Consider the following 24,512-nt stretch of genomic DNA (forward strand, 5'->3'; position numbering starts at 1 on the left):
TGAACACAACCAGGCAATTTTGAATGACCCATCCTCTGTTGTCCAGTCTCAACTTCTAGCAGTTGAAGGTTTAAGGCACCCACAACATGGGGTTGTGTCACTGACCATTGTGGCTAATAGGACCTGTCCTCCGTGAACTTATCTAATTCTTTTTTTAACCCAATTTTTTGGCCTTCGCAATATCCCATGGCAATGAGTTCCAGAGTTTGACACTGCATTGTGTGAAGACATACTTCCTTTTGTTTGTTTTAAATCTGCAGCCTATTAATTTCATTGGGTGACCCCGGTTCTTATGTTATGTGAAGGAGTAAATACTTCCCTATTCAGTTTTTCCACACCATTTGTAATTGTATGACCTCTATCACATCGCCCCCACAGTTGTCTCTTTTCTAAGCTGAACAGTCCCAGTCTTTTTAATTTCTCCTCATATGGAAGCTGTTTCATACCCCTAATCATTTTTGTTGCCCTTTTCTGAACCTTTTCAAATTGCAATATATCTTTTCTGAGATGGGGTGACCAGAACTGCATGCTTATGTGAGCTTCTTCCAAGCACTTAGGGCAGTGGCGATGAGGGTCACAATCAGGCATCGCCTTACAACAGAAGTGGCAGAGCCTGAAATCCAGATAGTGTGGCATATCTCCAGTACCGGTACCCTGACTGCATGCCAGACCCACACAAACAACAACAGCAAATATTTGTACACTATTCAACTAGCTAACTAACTACTAAAACTACAGTATACAATGGTCACTACTTACAGGTTTGACTAAAAACTTGCAGAAGCAAGGAAAGGAAGGAACTCAGAGGGCTAGGGGGTGGCTTTGCCCATTATGCTTGCATGCTGTGCTTAAGGTACCAGTAGTGCTTGTGTTTCCCTGAGTGGTACTGCTAAGGGAAAAACTCTCTGACAACCATGCATTGGAATACACATACACCTGAAGTGGAATGGACATGTGCAATCAATCAAAGAACCATCATGGATTTATATAGTGGTATCATGATATTTTCTGTTTTATTATCTATGCCTTTCCTAACATTCTATTTGCTTGTTTTGACTGCTGCTACACACTGAGTGGATGTTTTCAGAGAACTATTCACAATGACTCTAAGATCTTTTTTCTTGAGTGGTAACAGCTAATTTACACTTCATCACTTTGTATGTATAGCTGGGATTATTTTTTCCAATGTGCATTACTTTGCACATATCAACATTGAATTTCAGCTGCCATTTTGTTGCCCAGTCACTCAATTCAGTGATATCCCTTTGTAACTCTTTGCTGCTGGTTTTGGGCTTAGCTAACTTGAATAATTTTGTATTGTCTACAGTTTCGTCACCCCACTGTTTGCCCCTTCTCCAGGTCATTTATGAAAATGTTAAACAGCACAGGTTCTAGTACAGATCCTGGGGGACACTGCTATTTACCTCTGAAAACTGAACATAAGAATGGCCGTACTGGGTCAGATCAAAGTTCCATCTAGCCCAGTATTCTATCTTCTGACAGTGACTAATGCCAGGTGTCTCAGAGGGAATGAACAGAACAGGTAATCACCAAGTGATCCATCCCCTTTCGCCCATTCCCTGCTTCTGGCAAACAACTGACCAATTATCCCTACTGTTTGTGTCCTATCTTTTAACCAGTTACTGATCCATGAAAGGACCTTCTTTCTTAGTCCACGGCTGCTTAATTTTCTTATGAGCTTTTGGAGGGGACATTCTCAAAGGCTTTCTCCAAGTCCAATACACTATATTGACTAGGTCACCCTTGTCCATATGCTTGTGGACATCCTCAAAGAATTCTAATACATTGGTGAGACATGATTTTCCTTTACAAAAATTGTGTTGACTCTTCCCCAATGAATTGTGTTCATCTATGTGTCTGGTAATTCTGTTCTTTACTATAGTTTCACCCAATTTGCTGTTACTGAAGTTAGGTTTACCAACCTGTAATTGCCAGGATTGCCTCTGGAGCCTTTTTCAAAAATCGGCATTATATTAGCTATCCTCCTGTCATCCAGTACGGAGGCTGATTTAAGCAATAGGTTACATACCACAGTTTGTAGTTCTGCAGTTTCATATATGAGTTCCTTCAGAAATCTTGGGTAAATAACATCTGGTCCTACTGTCATATTACTGTTTAATTTATCAATCTGTTCCAAAATCTCCTGTATTGGCACCTCAATCTGGGACAGTTCCTCCAATTTGTCACCTAAAAAGAATGGCTCAGGTTTGAGGATCTCCCCCTCATTCTCTGCAGTGAAGATTAATGCAAAGAATGCATTTAGATTCTTCACAAGGTCCCTCACCAAAGGCTCTTAAGCAATGTAAGCGGTCATGGGATAAGAGGGAAGGTCCTCTCATGGATTGGTAACTGGTTAAAAGATAGGAAACATAGGGTAGGAATAAATGGGCAGTTTTCAGAATGGAGAGAGGTAAATAGTGCTGTCTGTACCTGGGCCAGTCCTATTCAACATATTCACAAATGATCTGGGAAAAAGTGGCAAAATGAAGTTAATAGGCAGCAGGTTTAAAACAAACAAAAAGGAAGTATTTTTTTCACAGAATGCACAGTCAGCCTGTGGAACTCCCTGCCAGAGGATGTTGTGAAGGCCAAGGCTATAACAGGGTTCAAATAAGAACTAGATAAATTCATGGAGGATAAGTCCATCAATGGCTATTGGCTAGGATGGGCAGGGATGGTGTCCCCAGCCTCTCTTTGAGAGAAGTTGGGAATGGGTGATGGGATGGAACACTTGATGATTACCTGTTCTGTTCATTCCCTCTGGGGCTCCTGGGATTGGCCACTGTCAAAAGACAGGATATGGGACTAGATGGAGATTTGATCTGACCCAGTAGGGCCGTTCTTATGTTCACAGTGGTCTTGTCTCCCTTGAGTGCTCTGTCAGTACTTTGATCATCCAGTTGCCCCGCTGACTGTTTTTTTAAAAAATCCTGCTTATCATGTACTTAATTTTTTGCTTTTAGTTTTTGTGTTTTGTGTTGCTCTTTTCTTTCTTGGCCTGCCTTATTATACTTTTAAACTTGATTCTTTATGCTCCTTTCTATTTCCTTCACTAGGATTTGACTTCCAATTTTTAAAGGGGGCCTTTTTGCCTTTAACTGCCTCTTTTACTCTGTGGTTTAGCCACTGTAGCATTTTTTTATCCTCTTACTGTTTTGTTGTTGTTGTTGTGGTTTAAAAATTCGGATATACATTTAGTTTGAGCCTCTATTATGGTGTTTCTAAATAGTCTCTATGCAGTTTTCAGGCATTTCAGCCTTGTGACTGTTCCTTTTAATTTCCATTTAATGACCTTCTTCATTTTAGTATAGTTCCCCTTTTTGAAGTTAAATACTATTTGATTTCTTTGGCATTTCCCCCCCTACAAGGATGTTAAATTTAATTACAATGCAGTTGCTATTACCAAGCAGTTCAGCTCACCTCTTGGACCAGATCCTGTGCTCCACTTAGGACTAAACGAAGAATTGCCTCTCCTTGGGTGGGCTCCAGGACAAGCTGCTCCAAGAAGTCATTTAATGTGCCTAGAAATTTTCTCTCTGCATCCTTCCTGAGGTTACATTTACCCAGTCAATATGCCTGATTACTTAATGCTGCCAGGGTTATACTATAATGTTAATTGAGTGTTAGGGCACACAGAGCTTAAAATCTAATGGTTCAAGAGATTACTTTTCTAACTTTATTGTAAATTCTTCACCCTTACCATTTTGTATTCTTTCCAGCTTTTTTGAAAATCCAGACTACCATCTTCTCGGTGTTGTATTACTGTCCATCCTCCTCCTGTGATCTCCATATTACAAAAGACCTAGATAATAATGAAAATGATGATACTAGTTTCAAATTTATGTCCACTCAAAAAAAAAAAGACATCTTTCCTTAATAGTCTTCCAACATTAATACTTTTTCAGTTTATCAAGTATTACCTAGTGTAGCACAGTGTTACACAGGATAGGAAGAAATTATCATAAATACTTGCAGGAAAATGAGATAAAGTGAAGCCAACATATAGAATAGATGATACATTATTTATAGGTCCTTTTATATCTTATTTAAATCCTGTTTGTAGCCACAATATACCGGGCAGTGTCTCAACACAGATAGTGACATAGTCATTGCCTCAAAGAGTTTGCAATCTAAGACGACAAGCAATTTACAAAAGGTGGAAAGACTAAGGATGGGACCATGTGGGACTATCCCTGAAGTGTGTGTGACCAGTACTGAAATTGTAGGACAGCATCCTACTGTGATTTCACAATAAAGCTCTCATGAAGTTCCCTATTTACATATAGACAGCAATGTGGCCCTTAGAGTTTTGCTGACAAATTAACTTTTGAATATTATCTCTTACAAACTATATCCTTAAATATAACAAGACAATGCACATAATATTCACAATGGATATTTTGTGTTTTATGTATATACAGTAGTGATTATAAATGACACAACTTTTACAAAGAATGCATCCTGTTACGCATCCTTTCATTTTTCTTGGGATACTGCAAGGAAAGGTTAAAACTGTCATTATTATTATTTCTACTTTTCTGTTCCATCATTTTAACACTATGACTTGAAGCAATTTCCACGTTATTTGCATGATCAGATACGTTTTCCCTATTGGCACTGTGATTGTTCCAGGTTTTCATTTCTGTGTTCTTTAATAAAGCTACATTTGCCTATGAAATAAGGAGTGCATTTATATAGAGAGTTGAAGAACTCTGATCAATCAGCCTAGTATTTTGTGATTGCACCCACCAGCATGGACAATGTTGGCCAGTTATTTAATGTTTTCTTTGCTCTATCAATTGTTGGTCATTATCTGGATCCTTTAAATAAAAATTCTTATACATCAGCCAACCAAAGAAAAATAGTTCATCCTCAGACAATTCAGTTCCATGCTTTTCACTCTAAGATGTATTGTTCACATTGATGCTCTGTGATTGCTTAATTGTTTGACTTTGCTAGGTCCCCTTGTACATGTAGGAGGAAAGGAGAATGTTGACCACTACAGACACGTGAACCAGATTCAGAATAACAACTAAAGAAACATGATTTTTTAGACAAACATTTCGGCTCTAGTCCTCCTTCAGCAAAGACACTGCAAGTCAAACCATTTATCTACAGGATTTAGTTTTCTTAGACTTAGTCTGATTTTCAGTGAGCATTTCTAACTGATGGATGTACCTTATTCAAAATTCAAGTATAGATCCCAGAAATCCAGTGTTCATTTTTCTAATGCATTAAGCCCTTATCATGTCTTTAGTGTTAATATTTTAATATGGAAAAAGACACTTAATATATGATTTTCCTGTAATAGAAAGCCTTATAAAACAAGTTTTCATGTTCTTTGAGTGGTGTAGCAAATTAAAAAGAGGGGTTGTATAGTGACAGAGGGATTTACAGCACCTAATTATGTATTAGCCACCATTGCGTGATCTGGCACTTTCCATGGTGGTGGATGTGAACACCCGCCACACTAACAGGAGTATCGAGTTGATTATCAATATTAGCTTCGCATAGTTCTAGCCATCAACAGCCTTGAACTGGCTCCTGTCCCAAACAAGGTCAAGACATTCAGCCATTAAACACCTTCTAATATGTTTTGAGGTTTAATCCTGAACAAAAAAGAGGTGATATTTGAATAACTATTTTTATGCATCTGTAGGTGATGGACTTCTTAAGATGAGAATAATTATTTTTCTGTTGATTCAGATGAAGGGGATTCCAAATGCACTAAGTATTTGCCTTTGCTTAGATGCATGGATGAAAAAACTACTAATTCATAACACACATTGGTTTAATTACAGTCATTTTGGATTTATGGATTAAACAATTTTTTAGCATTAAAACAGCCTTTTGGAGACAAATGCAGAATAAGAATAAGAATAAGAACATAAGAACGGCCATACTGGGTCAGACTAATGGTCCACCTAGCCCAGTATTTTATCTTCCGACAGTGGCCAATGCCAGGTGCTTCAGAGGGAATGAACAGAACAGGCAATCATCAAGTGATCCATCCCCTGTCATCCATTCCCAGCTTCTGGCAACAAGGCTAGGGATATCATCCCTGCCCTGATGGACCTATCTTCCATGATTTTATCTAGTTCTTTTTTGAACCTTGTTATAGTCTTGGCCTTCACAACGTTCTCTGGCAAAGAGTTCCACAGGTTGACTGTGTGTTGTGTGTTGTTTGTTTTCAACCTATTGCCTATTAATTTCATTTGGTGTTATGTCAAGGAGCAAATAATACTTCCTTATTTACTTTCTCTACACCAGTTTTGATTTTATGGTTCTCTGTCATATTCTTCCTTAGTTGTCTCTTTTCCATCCTGAAAACTCTCAGTCTTATTAATCTGTTCCTTACCCTTAATCATTTTGTTACCCATTTCTGTACTTTTTCCAATTCCCATTTTTTTTTGAGATGGGGTGACCACAGCTGCACACAGTATTTGAGATGTGAGTGTACCATAGATTTATATAGAGGCAATATGATATTTTCTGTCTTATCTATCCTTTTCTTAATGATTCCTAAAATTCTGTTAGTTTTTTTTGGACTGCTGCTGCACATTGAGTGGCTGTTTTCAGAGATGTTTTCCGCAATGACTCCAAGTTCTCTTTCTTGAGTGGTAACAGCTAATTTAGAACCCATCATTTTATATGTATAGTTGAGATTATGTTTTCCAGTGTGCATTACTTTGAATTTCATCTGCCATTTTGTAGCTCAGTCACCCAGTTTTTTGAGATCCTTTTGTAACTCTTCCCAATCTGCTTTGGACTTAACTATCTTGCGTACCGGTAGTTTTGCATCATCTGAAAATTTTGCCACCTTTTTGTTTATCCCTTTTCCCAGATCATTTATGAATATGTTGAATAGGACTGGTCCCAGTACATACTCCTGTGGGACACAACAGTTTACCTCTCTCCATTCTGAAAATTGCCTATTTATTCCTACCTTTTGTTTCCTATATAATAACCACTTATTGACCCATGAGAGCCATCTATCAACTAAAACACTTAATAGCTCCAATACAGTGCCCACTAAAATCAGTGACTTCAATGGCCATTGGATCAGGAACTAAAATAGTATGGTATAAAGAATAACTAAGTATCCTCAGTAATTTAAAAGTAAACAGTTTAAATGTATAATATTATGCACAACTCAGAATAAAGGCTTAGAATACTGTTGCACTTCTAATTATTTCAACATCTTAAACATGTCTACACATTCAAGAGGAAAAATTAAAATAATTATATAAATACAACTTGCAAAATGATGACTAACAAAGAGGTGGGAATGAGGATCTGAGCAGGACTGATAATCATCTGCAAATATCTGAAGGATGTAATCAGCAAAGAGGCAGAGAAATTGACAGTAATGTTGGGATGAAACTAAGCAAAGAAAATGACTAGAAAATTATAAAATGTACTAGCCCACTTAGTGCCTGATCCCACATCCCTTAAGTTAATAGGAGTTTTCCCATTGTCTTCAGTGGACATTGTATCAGGCCCTTGCTACCAGAGATAGACAGACACAAGAGCCAGCAGAATATATATATATATGTATTTACTTTTCTTGCTGAAAAAGAAAACTAAAATGCAGCCTATCTGAAAAACCAAATAGAATAGTTTCTGGGCTGACTCTCCTGACTGCATTGGATAGCTCTTTCAATCAGGTATACCAGAGAAACAAAACATGACTTCCACAATGTGACTTTCCCTATCTTACCTATCCCCCTGCTAATCTCAAACAAAACACACCAAGATCAGTAACCCAGTAAAACTTGCAGCTATTCAGTTAGAATTTAAAAGTTCGCAATGAAGCTTCCATGGACAGCTTGTGAACTTGAATAAAATTAACGCAAATGCAACTCACTGTCAATTTGCCAGTGTGGACTTGAGTCTAGGTTATTTTCAAGTCCTTTACAATTCCAGTTTAACAGTTTCCACACTTCTATTCAGGTCTCTCTAATCCTGCTTGATAATATCTAAGAAGATTTTCCATACTTCATTATAGACATCTCAGTTATCTTGTGCATTCACCTTTCATATATCACTATACCAACAGTCTTCTTCTGGTGTTGGTGTATCCTTTCCCCCATGTCTCATCCTGAACAATATTTCTGGAATGTAATGGGAACTATTTATCAGTGATTCATTACAAACAGATGATCATTTTTTGACAGTGGATTATTAATTAATAAAATATGATCTCTTGAGTATCCCTGATTCTCTCCTTGATCTTCAGAGACATGTATTTCTGACAGAACTGCCTGCCAGGAGTCTGACTCAACTGTAGAGACCACATATTTGCTGAGGGGTAGAAGACAAATCATGTTTTGGGGTGTATGCTCAGATTTAGGGAGGATCCTCAGATAGTAGAGAGAAAGGATGGGTTGGGACTCACTTCAGGCAAGATACTCCATTTACTTCATCTTCCAGTATTTTTCTAAGGGTGAAGGTGGACTAAGTGATTATACTAATATAGCTCTTTGCCAGTGTAAAGATTCCATAACCATGCAGAATGCTCCCTCATGCCAAGAGCAATATCTACATCAACAAGCAAAAACAAACACAAATACATATATTTTTTACCTTTTTAGGCTCTGATACATTATTAATATAAATAGTGTAGACTCCACTTTTGTTAAAACCAGCATGGTACAGATCTGCACAGTCTCTGAATGGCTTGTCCTCCTCTCTTTTTGTATTCTTTAGTAAAACTGCAAAACAGAAAATACGATAATGCAGGTTACAATAGCAACCTTAAGAATTACTATACCAAAGTGGCTTTATTTCTTGTTAGCTTTTCCATATCATTCTAGGCTAACACATAAGTATTATACCTGTTATACCTACATAACACCTCAGTATTAGACATTACACCTAAATATTAGTCCTTACATGTTCAACACATTTTACAAACCACAAATACATAATAATTAATATATCCCTTTGAGGGAGGTAACAAATTATTATTATCCTTATTTTAATTATAGGAGTACTGAGGTGAAGAGGCAAAGGCCCAGCTCCTCAAATGTTTTTAGGCACAACATCCATTGATTGCAATGAGAGTTAAGTGTCTAAATACCTTTCAGGATCTGAGGCAAAGAGACTTTCTCAAGGCCATGGAGCCAGTCATCATTGGCAAAGCCAGGAATAGAACCTATGACCTCTTGATTCTCCAATCTCTGTCCATTCCTCAGACCATATTGCTTCTTAAATAGCCTAAATCACTGAAAACAGTGTAAAAACCAACAATTTCCCACCTACAAATTGCTATTAAAGGCAACTTGTAAAAAATTAATGGTACCTTAAACCCAGAAATTAAAACTATTTATTATTTCATTTTGTGACATTCCAATAACAAAGCAAAAAAATTACTATTCCAGCTACAGCATAGCACTTAATTCTGCACATCACAGGTACGAAGTATTGTGCATGAGTGTGAGATTAAGAGATGAGGAGAACATGGTGTGCTGGCAATCCCAATCCTGCAGTAATGAGTGCACTGCTAAATTGGCCAGGAGGTAACTCCTCCCTAACAGAAGGGGTAAGACCTAAGAGGGGAACCTGTAGCTCTACAAACAACATGGCCTTCTTGACCTAGTCCAGGAACACAAGCTTTAAGCACTTGAGTAATCCCATTGAAATCTATGAGACTACTCATATGCGTAAAGTTAAACATGTGCTTAAGTGCTTTGCAGGATCCAGACCAGAGTTCTCAGCACCTTGCAGTATTAAGCTCCACAGTGATGAAGACTATATAAATACATATGCAAATTGCATTGAAGTTCTCTACAGATGTGCCCATTGTCCATCTGCAATCCACCTCTTTTTCACTTTGGGCACAGGAGAGTAAAGAGTGGGTGCAAAAGGGGCTAGCAACTTACACCCTATCAATGAAGAAGATGGCACTGTGTACCTAGGACACAGTGATGTGCCTTCACTTCCACTAGAATAACAACCTTGCACTGCTGTTGCATACCACATAAGGTTCAAGGCTGTATATTAAATATATAATGACACTAACACTTCGCACCTATATATGCCGCCTTCCATTTGAGCATTTTAATGAACCTTACGGGTAATAATTCTATCATCACAAATTCCTATGAGATAGGTGGTAGCTATTTTTAATCCCATTTCACAGATAAAGAAACAGAAGGCTAGAGCGGTTAAGTGATTTGCCCAACATCTCACACAGGAAGGCCTTGGGAGAGGTGGGAGTAGAACCCAAGATTTGTAATGTCCAATCAGTTGCTTTAACCATAAGACCATCCTTCCTCCCCACGTAGAGAATGTATACTGCATTTCACAAAATTACTCTCATAGCCCAGCATTTTGTCTTGAATAAAACAGATTTAAGTTGCTGTTTTTTTAATTTAAAATTTGAATTTTACAACAAAAAGGTGGATTTATTTTTCTTTTGAGTTAATTTATGTATCATCTCTTTCCTCTCTTTTTCCATCGTGTCCATAAAAGTAACTCCTGGCTCACATACATCTGTGAACTCTAGTTGGAAAAGAAACTTCTTGGAGACTTGGCCATATTAGGAAAAGAAAAGTGATGTTAGTGACTCAGTAGGTGACACACTTCCCTTTGTGTCAGTGCTGAATTAGGGCCTCACCATGGTATTAAGTAACAATGCACTCTTGCAGGTGCCATTTTTCAGATGAGACATAAAACTAGGCACTGGCAATTTGTGTTCATTAAAGACTGAGTGGTATTTTTTGTGAGCAGAGGATTATTAGCGTCAATGGCCAAATTCCAACTTGAGTAATTACTTGGGATCTGAGCCAAAGGCCACTGAAGTCAAAGGAAAGATTCTCATTGACTTCAGTGGACTATAGATCAGGTCTATCTTGCCGACCCTGAGTTTTCCAAATTAGAGAAGTTAGCCTTCCTTGCTGAGTCAGAATCACTGCTGCTTCCATCCTAAAAGTGATGACATTTCAATGTACATTTATATAATACACACACAGAGATTATCTTACTTGCCTCTCCTCCCACACACACACAGTCTGCAAAATATTTTGAAGTCACTGGAATTACTGCAGATTTACACCAGTGTTACTGGGATCAGAAACTAGTTCAGTTATTTCTGAACTGAATGTTATGCAATTTTTTCCAGGAGGCAGCAGTGGCTCTTTAAGCTATTTTTAGCTGGACTGATATATAAATATCTTTTTTGAACAGGACAGCAGGAGATCATATATAGTTACATGGCCAACATGCTATCATATAACCCATCATATTATAACATAAGCAATCCTGATTTATTCATATATGTATGTATCTACAGGGTTTGGGTTTAGAGTGAGCAGTAAAACTTAAACAGCAACGGCATTAATATCCTTGGATGTCATAACTAAGGGACCTGACATTTTTAAATAGATATCTCAATAGCCAATAACAAAATAATTATTTTTACAGCAAATGAAATAAAATCAGTCAATTCAATAAAGCACTTGACATTTCAAACACCAAAGAGCCTCAGAGGAATATTCAGATTGTATATTTCGTAAAATGCACATATAGTTTATCTGTCTGAGGTGGGTAAAAAACAAAGAAACAAAGGCAATAGATCTCCTTAGACAAGAGAGCTCTGAATCTTTGTGATTCTTTAGGCTTTCTTTGGGGTTCTAATCTCTGATGGGAGCCACTCAGATTTTCATCTCTGAAAAGAATTGCTTAGTGCATGGGCACACAGGCACAGTAGCTGGGTTTTGAGATGCAATGGCTGTGCACAACATTATTCCCTGTGTTCAGAGAGTGGAAGAAATTCAAAGGGTTAGTACCACTGTCAGTGGTAGCCTCTGGAAGGCTAACAGAGAAGTGGCAGTGCCTTGGCTATGCCCTCTACCTCCCCCATGTCTTCACCCGTCAGCAGAACTACCCACGCACAGAGAGGAGCGGATGCTGCACAGCAGTTGTATTCCCTCTGGGCATCACAATAGCTCCTGGAGCTCCCAATGTGGCAGTGAGACTCTATACCATCCCCAGCCTAAGGTACTGCCTATAAAGAAGGGATCGGCAACCTCTGGCATGCGGCTTGCCAGGGTAAGCCCTCGGCGGGCCGGGACGGTTTGTTTACCTGCTGCGTCCACAGATTTGGCCGATTGCGGCTCCCACTGGCTGCAGTTCACTGCTCCAGGACAATGGGGGTGGTGGGAAGCAGCGGCCAGCACATCCCTTGGCCTGCGCTGCTTCCTGCAGCCCCATTGGCCTGGAGCAGCGAACCGCAGCCAGTGGGAGCCTCAATTGGCTGAACCTGCGGACGTGGCAGGTAAACAAACCAGCCCGACCTGCCAGGGCGCTTACCCTGGCAAGCCACGTGCCAAAGGTTGCCGATCCCTGCTCACAGTAACTCAGAGCTCTCCCCATCTAGTGTCCCACCTTCGGCCATTGAAGAAATTTGCTAATAACAATCACGGATGGGCCACAGACATCATGTGTAGCTATTACCCTTTCTTTGACTACTTAAAGATCTTAACTGATTTAAACAATGCCTAAAGTTAGTTCAGATATTTTTAAATACATGATCATATCAATATATTATGTAGCTGAGGTTGCTGACAAAAGTCTGCATCAAGCAAAATAAATTAATTTTGATATATTTGGTGCTATGAACAAAAAAATGTTAGATACCTATTGGCCCTTTTCTAATTTGATCCAAATTAACTAATCTTATCACTATGGTAAAAATAATTACCTTAAAATTAATATATTTCAGTGTTTCCTGACATTTCTAATTAGGCTTTGAGAAAATGAAATATGTGTGCCTGTTACTGCAGCAACCTACAATGGACATTCCTTAATTACGCCCTGATGTTCAGTAGTGCTTACAGGCAAAGGCAGTTGATTATTTTGCCTAAATTCATGGAGTCACATTCATACTTCCCATGGTACCGAACATGTGAACGAATGCATTCATAAATTCTCCAAAGACTAAATGAGTTAATCTCACAGGTGCTAATCATGCTTCATATGACAATGCCAATAAATGCCAGGTGAAAGGAAGCTGTATGTTTTTGTACAATGGTGATTTAAATGAACAGAAGTGTGGAGATTTCTGCAATGAATCTTTATATTTTCATACGCTTAATAATATCCTACATGCTTGTAATTAATCTACTTTTAATGTCCAACAATTATTCCATAGCAAAAGAAGATTCCTAATGATCTTCATGAGAGTGGAAAGCTAAAAGCTAAAAAGTTATTCACTATATGTTCAGGAAATATTCATTGGCCAAATTCTTACTGTCATATGTATGCAGGAGTCCATAAAAAGCAATGGGGGCTGAAGTCATCTCAGGTTAGAAATCTCCCTACCTAGTTACCGAGTTTCCAAAAATTCGAGGAGACGGTTGTCTGTAGATCCACCTCTACCCGTAACAGAAGCCAGAGGGTCTAGAAGCAGGGTCAGGGTCTAGAGAAAAGGTTCTCAGACTATGGGCCGCACTTGCCTGGGAAGATGTGGGCGTGCACCAGGGGAGGTGCCAGTTGCCTGTCTTTTGGGCAGGGGTATAGTGCTGCCAGAGGATATCCAGAGCAATGCTCAGCCTGGAGGTCGGCAGAGGCAGCCGGGAGGCTTGAATGGGGCCAGCCATGGGATTTGCACACCAGGGGAAGCAGCTTGAAGGGCCTCCCCTGCTGCACCCCCTGCTCTCCTTCCCAGCTCAGCCCTGTTCACTGTAGAATAGGGATTCTCCTACTTCATCTTCCCCAAGCATCACAGGGCCTCCTGGGCCATCCATCTACTCCCTATGTTCTCCTCTCCTTCCCCATCCCCTCACTTTCACCCAGCCCTGCCTAGGCCCTGGGGCTCCCCTCCATACCCCCACCCTGACCCTGTCCAGCTCTGCCCTCTCCCCAGGAATTCCTTCCATCTCTCCACTCATCCCAGCCCTGCTCCATCCCAGGACTCCCCTCCATCCCATGCATCCCCAGATCTCAACCCTGCCTTGCAATGGTATTGGGGCTCTCCTCTATCTCCATGTCTCCAAGGTTGTGACCACTGATGAGCTTCTGAACCATAGACAGATGCAAACTGTTATACCAATGGCCCACTCCTGTATATAACAACCGTCATTTGGGACCCAGCATGGTGATAAAGAACTTACCCTCAGTGGCCAGTAGCATGCCACCAAAACACACTCTATCCTCAAAAAACCCACCCTATTACTATCTGTTTTTCACAATATATTTCTTACTGCAAGATATGTGTCACCTGATCAGCAAAAGTGGAAAACCTGGGAAGCGTATGGCAAAATGTACAGTACATTGAACTACAATACAAACTATGCTACAGCTATCACACACTGAACACAAGCAGAGACACAAAACCATGAGGTCATTCCAACTGAGCTGAACCCTCAAGATAAAAACGTCTGTGGAATATGGAAACACAGAAAAAAGCAACTCACAATCCCATACAGCAAAAAGCATCAGTTAAAGCTCCATCTGTTCTGTCTTGTTTGACATTTATATTGCAAGCTCTTTTGAAGAGGGTCCTGATTTTTATTCTGTAATTTTGCAGAACCCAGCAGAGTCGGCGCCTGGCTCATGACTAGGGTTCCTAAGTGCTACACTAATTAATAAATAGTAAGAGTAAAAATAGCTACATACCACAAAGGACATAGCCAGTGCTACCACTTTAAAGTTGTAAAACTATAATATACTACTTTTAAGTGAAGAAATAGTTAATCAGTTGCCTAAATACTAAAATGATGTCACTTCAGAAATGTGATAGATGGATAAGAGCAATAATAGCTAAGGCTCCGTGTTTGTCATGAATGTGACAGAAGTTATGGATTCTGTGACTTTCCATGACCGGCTGCTGCTGAGGCAGTCTCGGGTCCCCTTATCCTCCAGCAGCAGGAGTTTCAGTGTGAGGAGACTCAGGGCTGGGGATAGGGGTGTTGTGCTCACTGGGGGGAATCCCTGGAAGGGCATCAGGAACTCCCCTCCCTCAGCTCCTGGCTCCACTTGCTGCCTCAGCTCACAGGCACTGCCCTTGCAGCTCTCATTGGCCGTGGTTCCCAGCCAATGGAAGCAGCAGTACCAGGGTTTGGGGCAGAGTGGAAGAGCACTTGAAGCTAGGAGCTGGAGAACACCACTTCCCAGGAACCAGGTAGAGAACCAACACCAACCCCCCCTCCAGCACCTGCGGCGCTCCCTGGGCCATGAGACCCGTCCAAGCACCTGCATTACCCTCCCCGAGCAACCCTAGTGCCCCCAGAACCCTCCCCTCTGCCCCGTTTTAAGCAGGGGTGTATAGTAAAAGTCATGCACAGGTCACTGGCTGTGAATTTTTATTTACTGCCCGTGACCTGTCCATGACTTTTACTAAAAATACCTTTGACTAAAATGCAGCCCCAGTAATAGTGCACTAAGCAGTGAAAAGCAAAAGATAAGGTTAGAAAATATATTTGACAGGTTTTATATTTCTGAGTCGGAACCTTTCAGATTTGATCATAATTTCCATAGCTGAATTTGCTTTCAAAAACTATGTTAAGACTATTACAATTACTATTACTATGACATGTTGAGATTTCTCCTACTTACGTAACCCACTGGTCAATGTGTATTACAAGTCCTCCCCTGTGCTAATCCACAAAAGAGATGAGTTGTTATACCCCACAGCTACAGAATATTGGCTCTTTAGCTATAGCAGCTCATGCTTTCAGCTCTGGAGGCTCCCCATTCAATTCACTGTGTGCCAGTCAATATGTAGGGCTGGCTCCAGGCCCCAGCACACCAAGCTCGTGCTTGGGGCGGCATGCTGCGGGGGGCGCTTTGCCGCTTGCCAGGAGGGTGGCAGGTGGCTCCGGCGGACTTCCCGCAGGGGTGCCTGAAGAGGGTCCGCTGGTTCCGCGGCTCCAATGGAGCAGCCGCAGGCACACCTGTGGGAGGTCCACCGGAGCCGTAGGACCAGCGGACCCTCCGCAGCCATGTCTGCGGGAGATCCACCAGAGCCGCAGGACCGGCGAGCGGCAGAGCGCCCCCCCATGGCGTGCCACCGTGCTTGGGGTGGTGAAATGGCTAGAGCCGGCCCTGTCAATATGGTAGCCATCACATAAATCAGGGCTTGTCTGGGATTCAAATTGCTGTAGGACAAGCTTTTTGTTGAGCAGAGGAATTATGTAACCCACTGGTGAGCATGTGTTACAGGGTTCCCTCTGTGCTAGTCCATGGAGTTTATGAGCTTCTATATTTGGTGCCAAAGCACTTTAGCTGGGGACTGAATTCACTCATATCTTCTGTGGATCTGAACAGAGGAGGTCCTGTATTGCATATACACCACTAGTGGGTTACTCTTAATTTATACAGTTTATAGTGAGACTTTAATTTCTGTTCTGGGATGTCAAAGGTAACAGTTAAAAAAAGTCATTGTTTATGGTTTTGGTTTATTACTGATAAAATATTACTTAGTTTTTTGTAATATATCTATATATTTTAGGGATTTATTCTGCCACCCATCACCATAGTATCAGACCATCTTCCACTTTTAATCAATAGCAAAGACCCTAGCAGGCTACATGGAGTCTCTTGTGTTTGTTAGTGATTCAGGAGTAGGAGGCAGTGTCTGTGTTCTGTCATTCTTATGGTGGAAAGGCTTCACGTGGCAATGATTTTACCTGTGTGGCATTCTACTGTCATATACCCACAAACAGATCTCCCACTAATATCACAGTAGAATACAATTCACAGTAATGAAATTAGGCTAGCAAAAGGTTAATTTAAGAGGTATAACAGGAAATGATGAAATCAGACTATGCAATTATTTTCCAAAGGAAGCTGATGGGAGCCCCATCACTTGAGGAGGTTAAAACTGGACTAGATAAAGTACTACAGCCCATGGCCCAAGCCCTGTGAATAAGTCTGTGATGCAGGACCAGAAAGGGTCACACAACTAGCAGGTTAATGGACCCAGGTTCAATCTTTAGAGACCTATTAGTAGATAATGATTGTGGGTTTTGTGGGTTTACATATATATTGCTAGATGTTGACAATGTAACCAAATGGTTCCTGTCTATCCTCCAGCTGTTTAGCGTGGGTTAGCCCTAGAAGACATATTGAGTTTCCAAATTACAGCAGTTTCTACTACTTTTTGAAACCTAAAGCTCTATCTCATTTGTGTGTGTATGTTTACCTGATTTCACCTTATAAATAACACTCATTTCTTTTTCCTAGTTAATACACTTTTATTGTAGGATTGGCTACAAGCTCTGCCTTTGGTGCAAGATCTAGGGTACACTTGACCTGGGGTAAGTGATTGGCCCTTTGAGACTCAGAGTAACCTGAGTATTATTGTGATGTTTGGTATAAGAGACGATTTATCACAAAGGCAAGCTTGCCTAGGTGGCAAGGTAGATCAAGGTACTCAAGGGGACTATCTGTGACTCCATGTTAAGGCTTTTATAGTGCTTGAGGAGTTCCCACTTGATACTTGTCAAGTATCAGAGGGGTAGCTGTGTTAGTCTGAATCTGTAAAAGCAGCAAAGAGTCCTGTGGATGCATCAGATGAAGTGGGTATTCACCCACAAAAACTCATGCTCCAAAATGTCTGTTAGTTTATAAGGTGCCACAGGACTCTTTGCTGCTTTTACTTGATACTTGGTTGGTCAAATCTAATTGCAGAACACATAACCAATTTGTTTGTGTTTCTTAACCCTGCCCTGAGGTTGGCACTCCGGGGCCATGAGCCATTCCAGATATCCTGACAAAGTCAATGGACGTTTTGCCAGAGTAGATCTTGAGTTAAAACTGCAGGATTTGGCCTTGAAGTGAGACAGGTATTTAAAATCTGGGGGAAAGCAGAACACAGTGTGAATTTAGGGCCAAATTCTATAACACATAGTCAGATACAAGCCACTGCCAAATCATTGAGTTTTAAAAGAATAGGACTGCGAGATTTGGCCCTAAATTTAATCATTCAGAGCACATGAGGAGTTAAGGTATTATATGCTATAAAAAACCCATGGCCTGAACATGTGAGCCTGATTCTCAGCTGGTGGAAATTGGCCTAGTGCCATTAAAGTCAAAGAAGCTATGCTGATTTCCTCCAGCTAAGGATTCAATCCAATACTGGTTTCAGTAGGAGCTGAACATGTTCCTCACATTTGAGAATTTGAGACCCTTATTCATTTAAGGGAAAGAAAGAAAGAAAGAAAGAATGCTTCACCGATTACTGTCCTGAAATGAACATTTATAAAAGAGTATTAGTAGCTGAAGAGAAAATTACATTCATTACCCCCCACACACCAGTCTGAAGTGAGAAAAACAAACAAAGCCATAAAAAGAACACACAGATGTCCAACCATCTATCAACTACACCATATATAAAAATAAGCCCCTTCTTTCTTCGCAGAAATTGACTTGGTCTTGTAAAACTATTTTAACACACTCAGCTTTCACCCTCTTTGGACCATAATTATTTGCTACCTAATAAATTGTCAACAGTTATCAAGTTTGTTTTCCAATACATTTAGCCTTGGTGACTGCTAAAAACAATAATACTTAAATTCACAGTGCATTTGAAAGCGATCACTTAGGAATATCATGAAGGGGTCCTCATTAAAGAGTTTAAATAGAATGCCTTATGGCCCATTTACAAAGATATAAAGACACTTAATTATCCAGCTGCAATATAATTCTGTAAGTTTCTGCCTGAGAAAGCAAATCTGTGAATAACCAGCCATACACTGAGAACTGAAAATTGAAGGATATTTTTACAAACTGCTACAAGAGAGAGAAAGGAACAGGCTTTGTTTTATATCTTGTGTCCCTATTTCTTTAAGTCATTTAAACTTTTTCCACGCAGACACCTTAATGTTCATTTAATTTTTCTGACCGAACCATGATATTTACACAAATGAATGTTTCATTAACAAGGCAATGAGTGACATTGTCAATGTTGTTAGTTGTTTCATGTACGTTAATATTCCATGTAATGTCTTCAGCATGAGTGAATAATACTGTTTTCATAAGACAGATCTGAGAGATTAGATATTGGTTGTTATATTCTCTGAGACTGGATGGGCAATTGATTTCAGAATTAGCAGTTAACTGAAATGAGGAAAAGATAAAACTATTAAGCCATTTCTGCTCCAACACAAATAAATATTGACCACTAGCTGTGACCATATGCAAGTTAGCACAGGTACAATAGCTGAATCTTGGCTTGTCAAGTGAGTCACTGACAGAAATACTAGATACTGTATTTTTAGCAGCTTTATTTCATTACTGTTCCTTTACTAACCTGCAGTCTGAAGAGATCACAATACCTAACTACTCTGCTTTGTTATAATTGACTATAGTTCATAATTTGGAAAGAAAGTTTGCCCATGCCTGAGAGGCTGTGAAGTTTTTATTTGTAGCTATTATTATTTATCATCATTTATATTGTTATTTTAAAATGTACAAAACAAGAGATACTTATCAGAGCCCTCTAGGCAGCTGTTACAAATACTACAACAATAAATCAGAAAAGAAACAGCAGTCCTTTATCATCCGATACCGGATAACCAAGAAACACACACACAGAAGTGAATATGGTGCCTATAGTGCTGTATATAGCTAAATTGCACCTATGGAGTCCTGACTCAGACTGTCTGATCATGGAATGCACTTCATGTGGGCTGACCCCTACATCCCTATGGAACTCGTCCAAGCCAGTGGGGCTGCACACAGGCAGAGGAGTCCACCTGAATCTGAATGGCTGTCATTGTGAAATCTAGGCCTATATTTTTGCACAGCTTTCAGACTAGGAATAATATGAGCTTTGGGAATTCTATGTGAAAAACTCATTAAAACTTATTCAGAAGGGGGATATTTTTATTTCTCTTTTTTTTTTTTAACAGAAGGCTACTTTTATTTTATGAACATCAGATTCCAAACACACATTTTCTTTTGGGGAATGCATTTTTTAAAAACATTAATGCTTCTGATGTTTCTTCTTTGGCCCTTTTAACATTCATTGATTATTTTTTTAAAAAAGTATAACCAGTTATCTACAGATTATGAACCTCTAAAAGAGTGGAATCTCTGTCATTGGAGGTTTTTAAGAACAGGTTAGACAATGGCCTCTTGAGGTCCCTTCCAGTCCTACACGTTTATGACTCTATGAAAGTAGAGCAGAGGGCAGCTTTTATGCTCTTTACACACACACTCGGCATCCAAAAGTAATTTGCTTCAAACTATGAGGATCAATGTCAGGTTTAAAGATAAAGGAGATAATGTGGCATGCAGAATGGCTTGGACACAGGAAATAAAGTCAGAAGACAAGGGTACTGTTCCTAGCTCAGGCATTGAGCCATTGTGTGACTTTGGCAAGTCACTTAATTTCTCTGTTCTTAATTTCCCCATCTGTACTTAAAAAAGAACGAGATGGGGAAAAGTAATTAAACTTACCACTTTTATAAAGTGTTTTGATATTTATGGATGAAGAGTGCCAAGTTTTATTAATCATTGTGAAGTGTTATTTATTATTAGTAATAACATTTAAGTCAATTTGTTTCCAGCGCTGCTAATCTACCTCACAGCTACAATCAACGTAATCTTATAGATGTCACTGAAGCAGGAAAGAAATTTATTTTGTTTCTTCCAAAAAAGAATGTGTCGCTGGATGCATTCTGTGCTACAAGTCTGTCTAGTTGGCAAAGTTCCAGCTGTCCCTCAAAACAAAACAAACACAAAACTTTTGGTTCAGTGGTGTTAAGGTTGGGCTAGGCAGTGGAGTCCACAGTTTAATGAGAGGAAACAAATAACGAAGGAAATGGTGCTAGCCAGAGAAGAAAGTAATTAAATCTATCATCATTTAAAAAGTGTTTCAGAAGAATACAAATGTTCTTGTCTATGTCATTCAATCCATTTCCTTTTCCATTCTGACCATACAAACCACAAGAACTCTCAGTTAATTCTATTCCAGAGACACTGGCATCAATTTACTATAACAAATTTGCCTTTAGAAACGTAATTTTGATATTAGGATTGAAAATAACCTCTTGGGTCACCTGAGTCCAACTAACTCTTCTGATTGTGATCTTTCTATACCACTGGCTCATGTTATCTATGTTCTTTTTGAAGTCCTTTAGAAAACGGGGCCAACATCTCTGTTGGTGTAACTCTACTGATGTCAATGGAGTTATGCCAGTCAAAACCTTGGCCCTGTGTCTGTGGTAATCTTTAGGTCACTTCCTTGAAGTTTCAGTTCATTTCCCACAATCTTAAACTTACACTAAAGTTACATCACAGCTACTGAAGGCAGAAAAAAAATAATAACTATTTGCAGTTTAGGGTTTTGAATAAATATATAATTTGTCTTTTTTTAAATTTGTCTTTTGTATCCTGTTAAAACAAAGATTTGCCCCTTCTTCATTTTCTTGCATAATTTGGTAAGATATGAAAACTACTCATAACCCAGGAGACTTGTGATTTTCAGAAACCTAAATATCTCACCCACTCACTGAATGATTTACTTCATGAACTCAATAGGCACTTCTAGGGAGGTAAATTCCTAGCATATGTGTGTATTGTTTTGAGACTTAAGCCGAACTTCTTGTCAGCATTCAAGAGGAAGCTAATGCCTCATTTCTCTCATTAGGAGGCCACACAACCAGACATTAATGAACAAACTTTCTTTTCTATTGCATTGGTCCTCTGAAACATACAGCATTATGTTGCAGCCCTAAAGCCTGTGCTCAAACATGGCATCTGTATGGCCAATTGTCAGTCAAAAGGTCACATTGGTACCGTGTGCAACACCGTAATGTGGTGTGCAACATTATAGTGCCGTGGGCATTCTCCCGCTCTTTCTGCCTGGTCACCTAGGGGTCAGGCTAGTGCCTTGTGCAAAAATACCAGCGTGCTGTGTGCATAAGGGTAGTGTGCCTGTTCTTGAACCTTCTGTCAGTCAAAAGGTCAAGTTGGTGCTGTGTGCAGAAGCATAGGGCTGTGTGCAAAAGTAGTGTGCCTGGTGCAGCTCCCATTGACGTAGAGGACACCAGCTCGGAACCTGGTTGGTGAAGGAGCTAGGGACCAATCAGATGCTGACACGAGTAAGAGAGCTTTAGAATAAAACCAGGTCTCACGCTAGGATCCGGAGGAGTATCCGCATGTTAGCTGAAAGACTTGGATCCTCCTTCCAGCTAGAAGAGTCTCCTGTGTATCCTGCTGGCTCGTGTTGTGTTGTGTCCCGCCAATTCACCATGCCCTTGATGTCTGTACTGCTGGTCAGCTGCACATGGAGTGTGGTATATGCATTCTAATTGCTGTAAATACTCTGTCTGCTTAGCTTCTTCCTTTTTCCCCTCTTTTACTTGATACTAAGTTATGTATATAGTATATGAAAGTTAAATTGTTGTATTGATTGCTATTGTGGTTAATTGTTGTACTTTACAATATTTGGTTAATGTATATAGTTTACTCAGTTTGGTGTATCTGCTCTAATTTCTGGTGAGCAGTTAATCACAGATCATTTGGTTTCCTGTTGTTGGATGTAAATAGATTGTTATTCTTGTTCTGATAGTATTGTTAGTTGGTAAAAGTGCTCCTCCCCAGCCCAAGTTGCAACTTATCCCCCACCAATAAATGGCCACGTGGTTTTGAACTTTCAATTTGTTTTTCGTTTTGATTTTCCTCACTCGATCAAAAACTTACTCGAACCTTTATTGGTCACGGACACATTAGACCAAACATTTTAACAAACTATGTTACTATATAGTCTGACACACAAAAGAAAAAACAACAACAGGAAAAAATGAATAACCACATTGATACCCCTGCCAGTCCTTTGTGTATTTTTAAACTCCCTTTTAAGTGGGGGAGGGGAAATGGGTAGGCCACCTATCATATTATTTAAATTTGTTTATAATGTGCAAAATACATATAATATTATAGGCACAATATAATAATAGGCTATTATTTGCAAGGCAAGGATTTTCTGTTGCTTTCTGTTGGGATAAATTCTACGATCTACTAGTCAGTCAAAATTCTGTTTGAAGTGAAAGTGGACTTTTGCCTGGGTGAGAACTGCAGTATTTAACCCTTATACATAATTTCCTGTTGGAGCCACATGACCTCTCAATTACTTCCTTGGTTTGGCATTGTATCTATTTGAGATAAGGAAATTATTGCATATTGTTACCATGGGGGAAATTCGTCCTAGAACCCTACACATCTCTGTGTTGTGAGAGATCATGCATCTAGGAATGGGGTTGCTGAATGAATCAAACTATCTATTTAGCAGTGCATATGCATAAACATGGTCCAGTGCTAGCCAGATTTGTCCCCATTGGTAGACAGCAGCAGGAATGGGTTTCTGAACAGTCTCATTTTTATAACAATCCACTTCCCATTTCCTCTCTGTTTTAGAGCCATTCCAAAATATTTGCAACACTAGTGGGTGGGGGGGGGGAAGAGCATTTTCATTCACCTTTCAATCTCCCTAAAACTTTAGGACCTGATATTCCTCTCCCACAGAAAAGCCCACTGTAGAGGAAGAGTACTCTTAAAACTTGATCACTGTGAAACAGTGCTACCACCACAATCCCCTCTCTGGGGAACTGATGACATTCTATGTGGGGTGGGAGAGAAAAGATTCCAAAGCAGCCAAGCCTACCTCTTTCTTCCTCATCCTCTGAGGACCAAATGAGTTGTCTGTCCCCTGCCAATCCAGTCAAACGTCCACCACACTGAGACAGGGAGGGAGCATTTGTTGGAACATCTATGAGGAAAACTAGCCCATCCATGCTTTACTAGACCTCTTTCTCCCACTCAGCAGCCTTGCAGTCACTAGCTTCCTCTCTCCATATGGGCAATACCTCCTTCGAAGCTGATCTCGCTGGCATTAATTCATGTATGAATTTCATCAGAAATCCACCAGATCCTCAAACCACATCATATACAAACACTGCTCCAACTCCTCCCTGTCTCTGCATGTGGAAGGCGCTTCTGCAGTCTTGGGGATCATCTTTGTCACCAGAAAATTTTGGGGCCTTTGGGCCTACTTCCCTGTTCCTTTGCTCCTCTCTGCATTGTGGATGGGAGGGAAACCTCTGGCCCTTATCTATGGCTGGATTTAGAAATTATTTAATCCTTAACAAGTTCCCTTAAAATCCTATAATGCACACTAGTCTTTTCACAGGAAGGCTAGTTTTTGAAAGATTTGTTATTTTAGAAATGAGTTGGTGCCAAGATTCCCACTGCTAAATTTTTTAAAAAAAGGTTTAAACAAACTATATGACAACTCTGTTAGCAATAAATATGGGCCAAACTCGAGATGTTTGGGACCCTGTGATATCATGCATATTTCTCCTATCCCTAGGTTTTCTGATCTAGTGGAGAATATATTTTTACAGATCAGCATAAACTAAAGCCATGGAATTGATCACGCTGGCAACATTGATTGAGTGGTTTTGGAATCCAAACTCAGAATTGTTTGGAAATTTTACAGGTGGCCCCTGTCTCAAACGTAGTCTGTAGCAAAACCAGAG

At 39.9% G+C, this 24,512-nt stretch overlaps 1 protein-coding gene across 1 annotated transcript in view; it reads right to left on the minus strand.

The window, feature by feature from the left end:
• Nucleotides 1-24,512, minus strand: part of ANGPT1 (angiopoietin 1) — a 213,948-nt gene that overhangs the window by 63,678 nt on the left and 125,758 nt on the right. Inside the window, exons 5-6 of the mRNA XM_075063187.1 lie at nt 8,608-8,735; nt 3,722-3,823 (exon numbers count right to left, since the gene is read on the minus strand). Of these exons, the coding sequence (XP_074919288.1) occupies nt 3,722-3,823; nt 8,608-8,735 (230 nt within the window). The remainder of the gene's footprint in view (nt 1-3,721; nt 3,824-8,607; nt 8,736-24,512) is intronic.

This window comes from Chelonoidis abingdonii, chromosome 2, assembly GCF_003597395.2.
Source record: "Chelonoidis abingdonii isolate Lonesome George chromosome 2, CheloAbing_2.0, whole genome shotgun sequence".
Lineage (NCBI taxonomy): Eukaryota > Metazoa > Chordata > Testudines > Testudinidae > Chelonoidis > Chelonoidis abingdonii.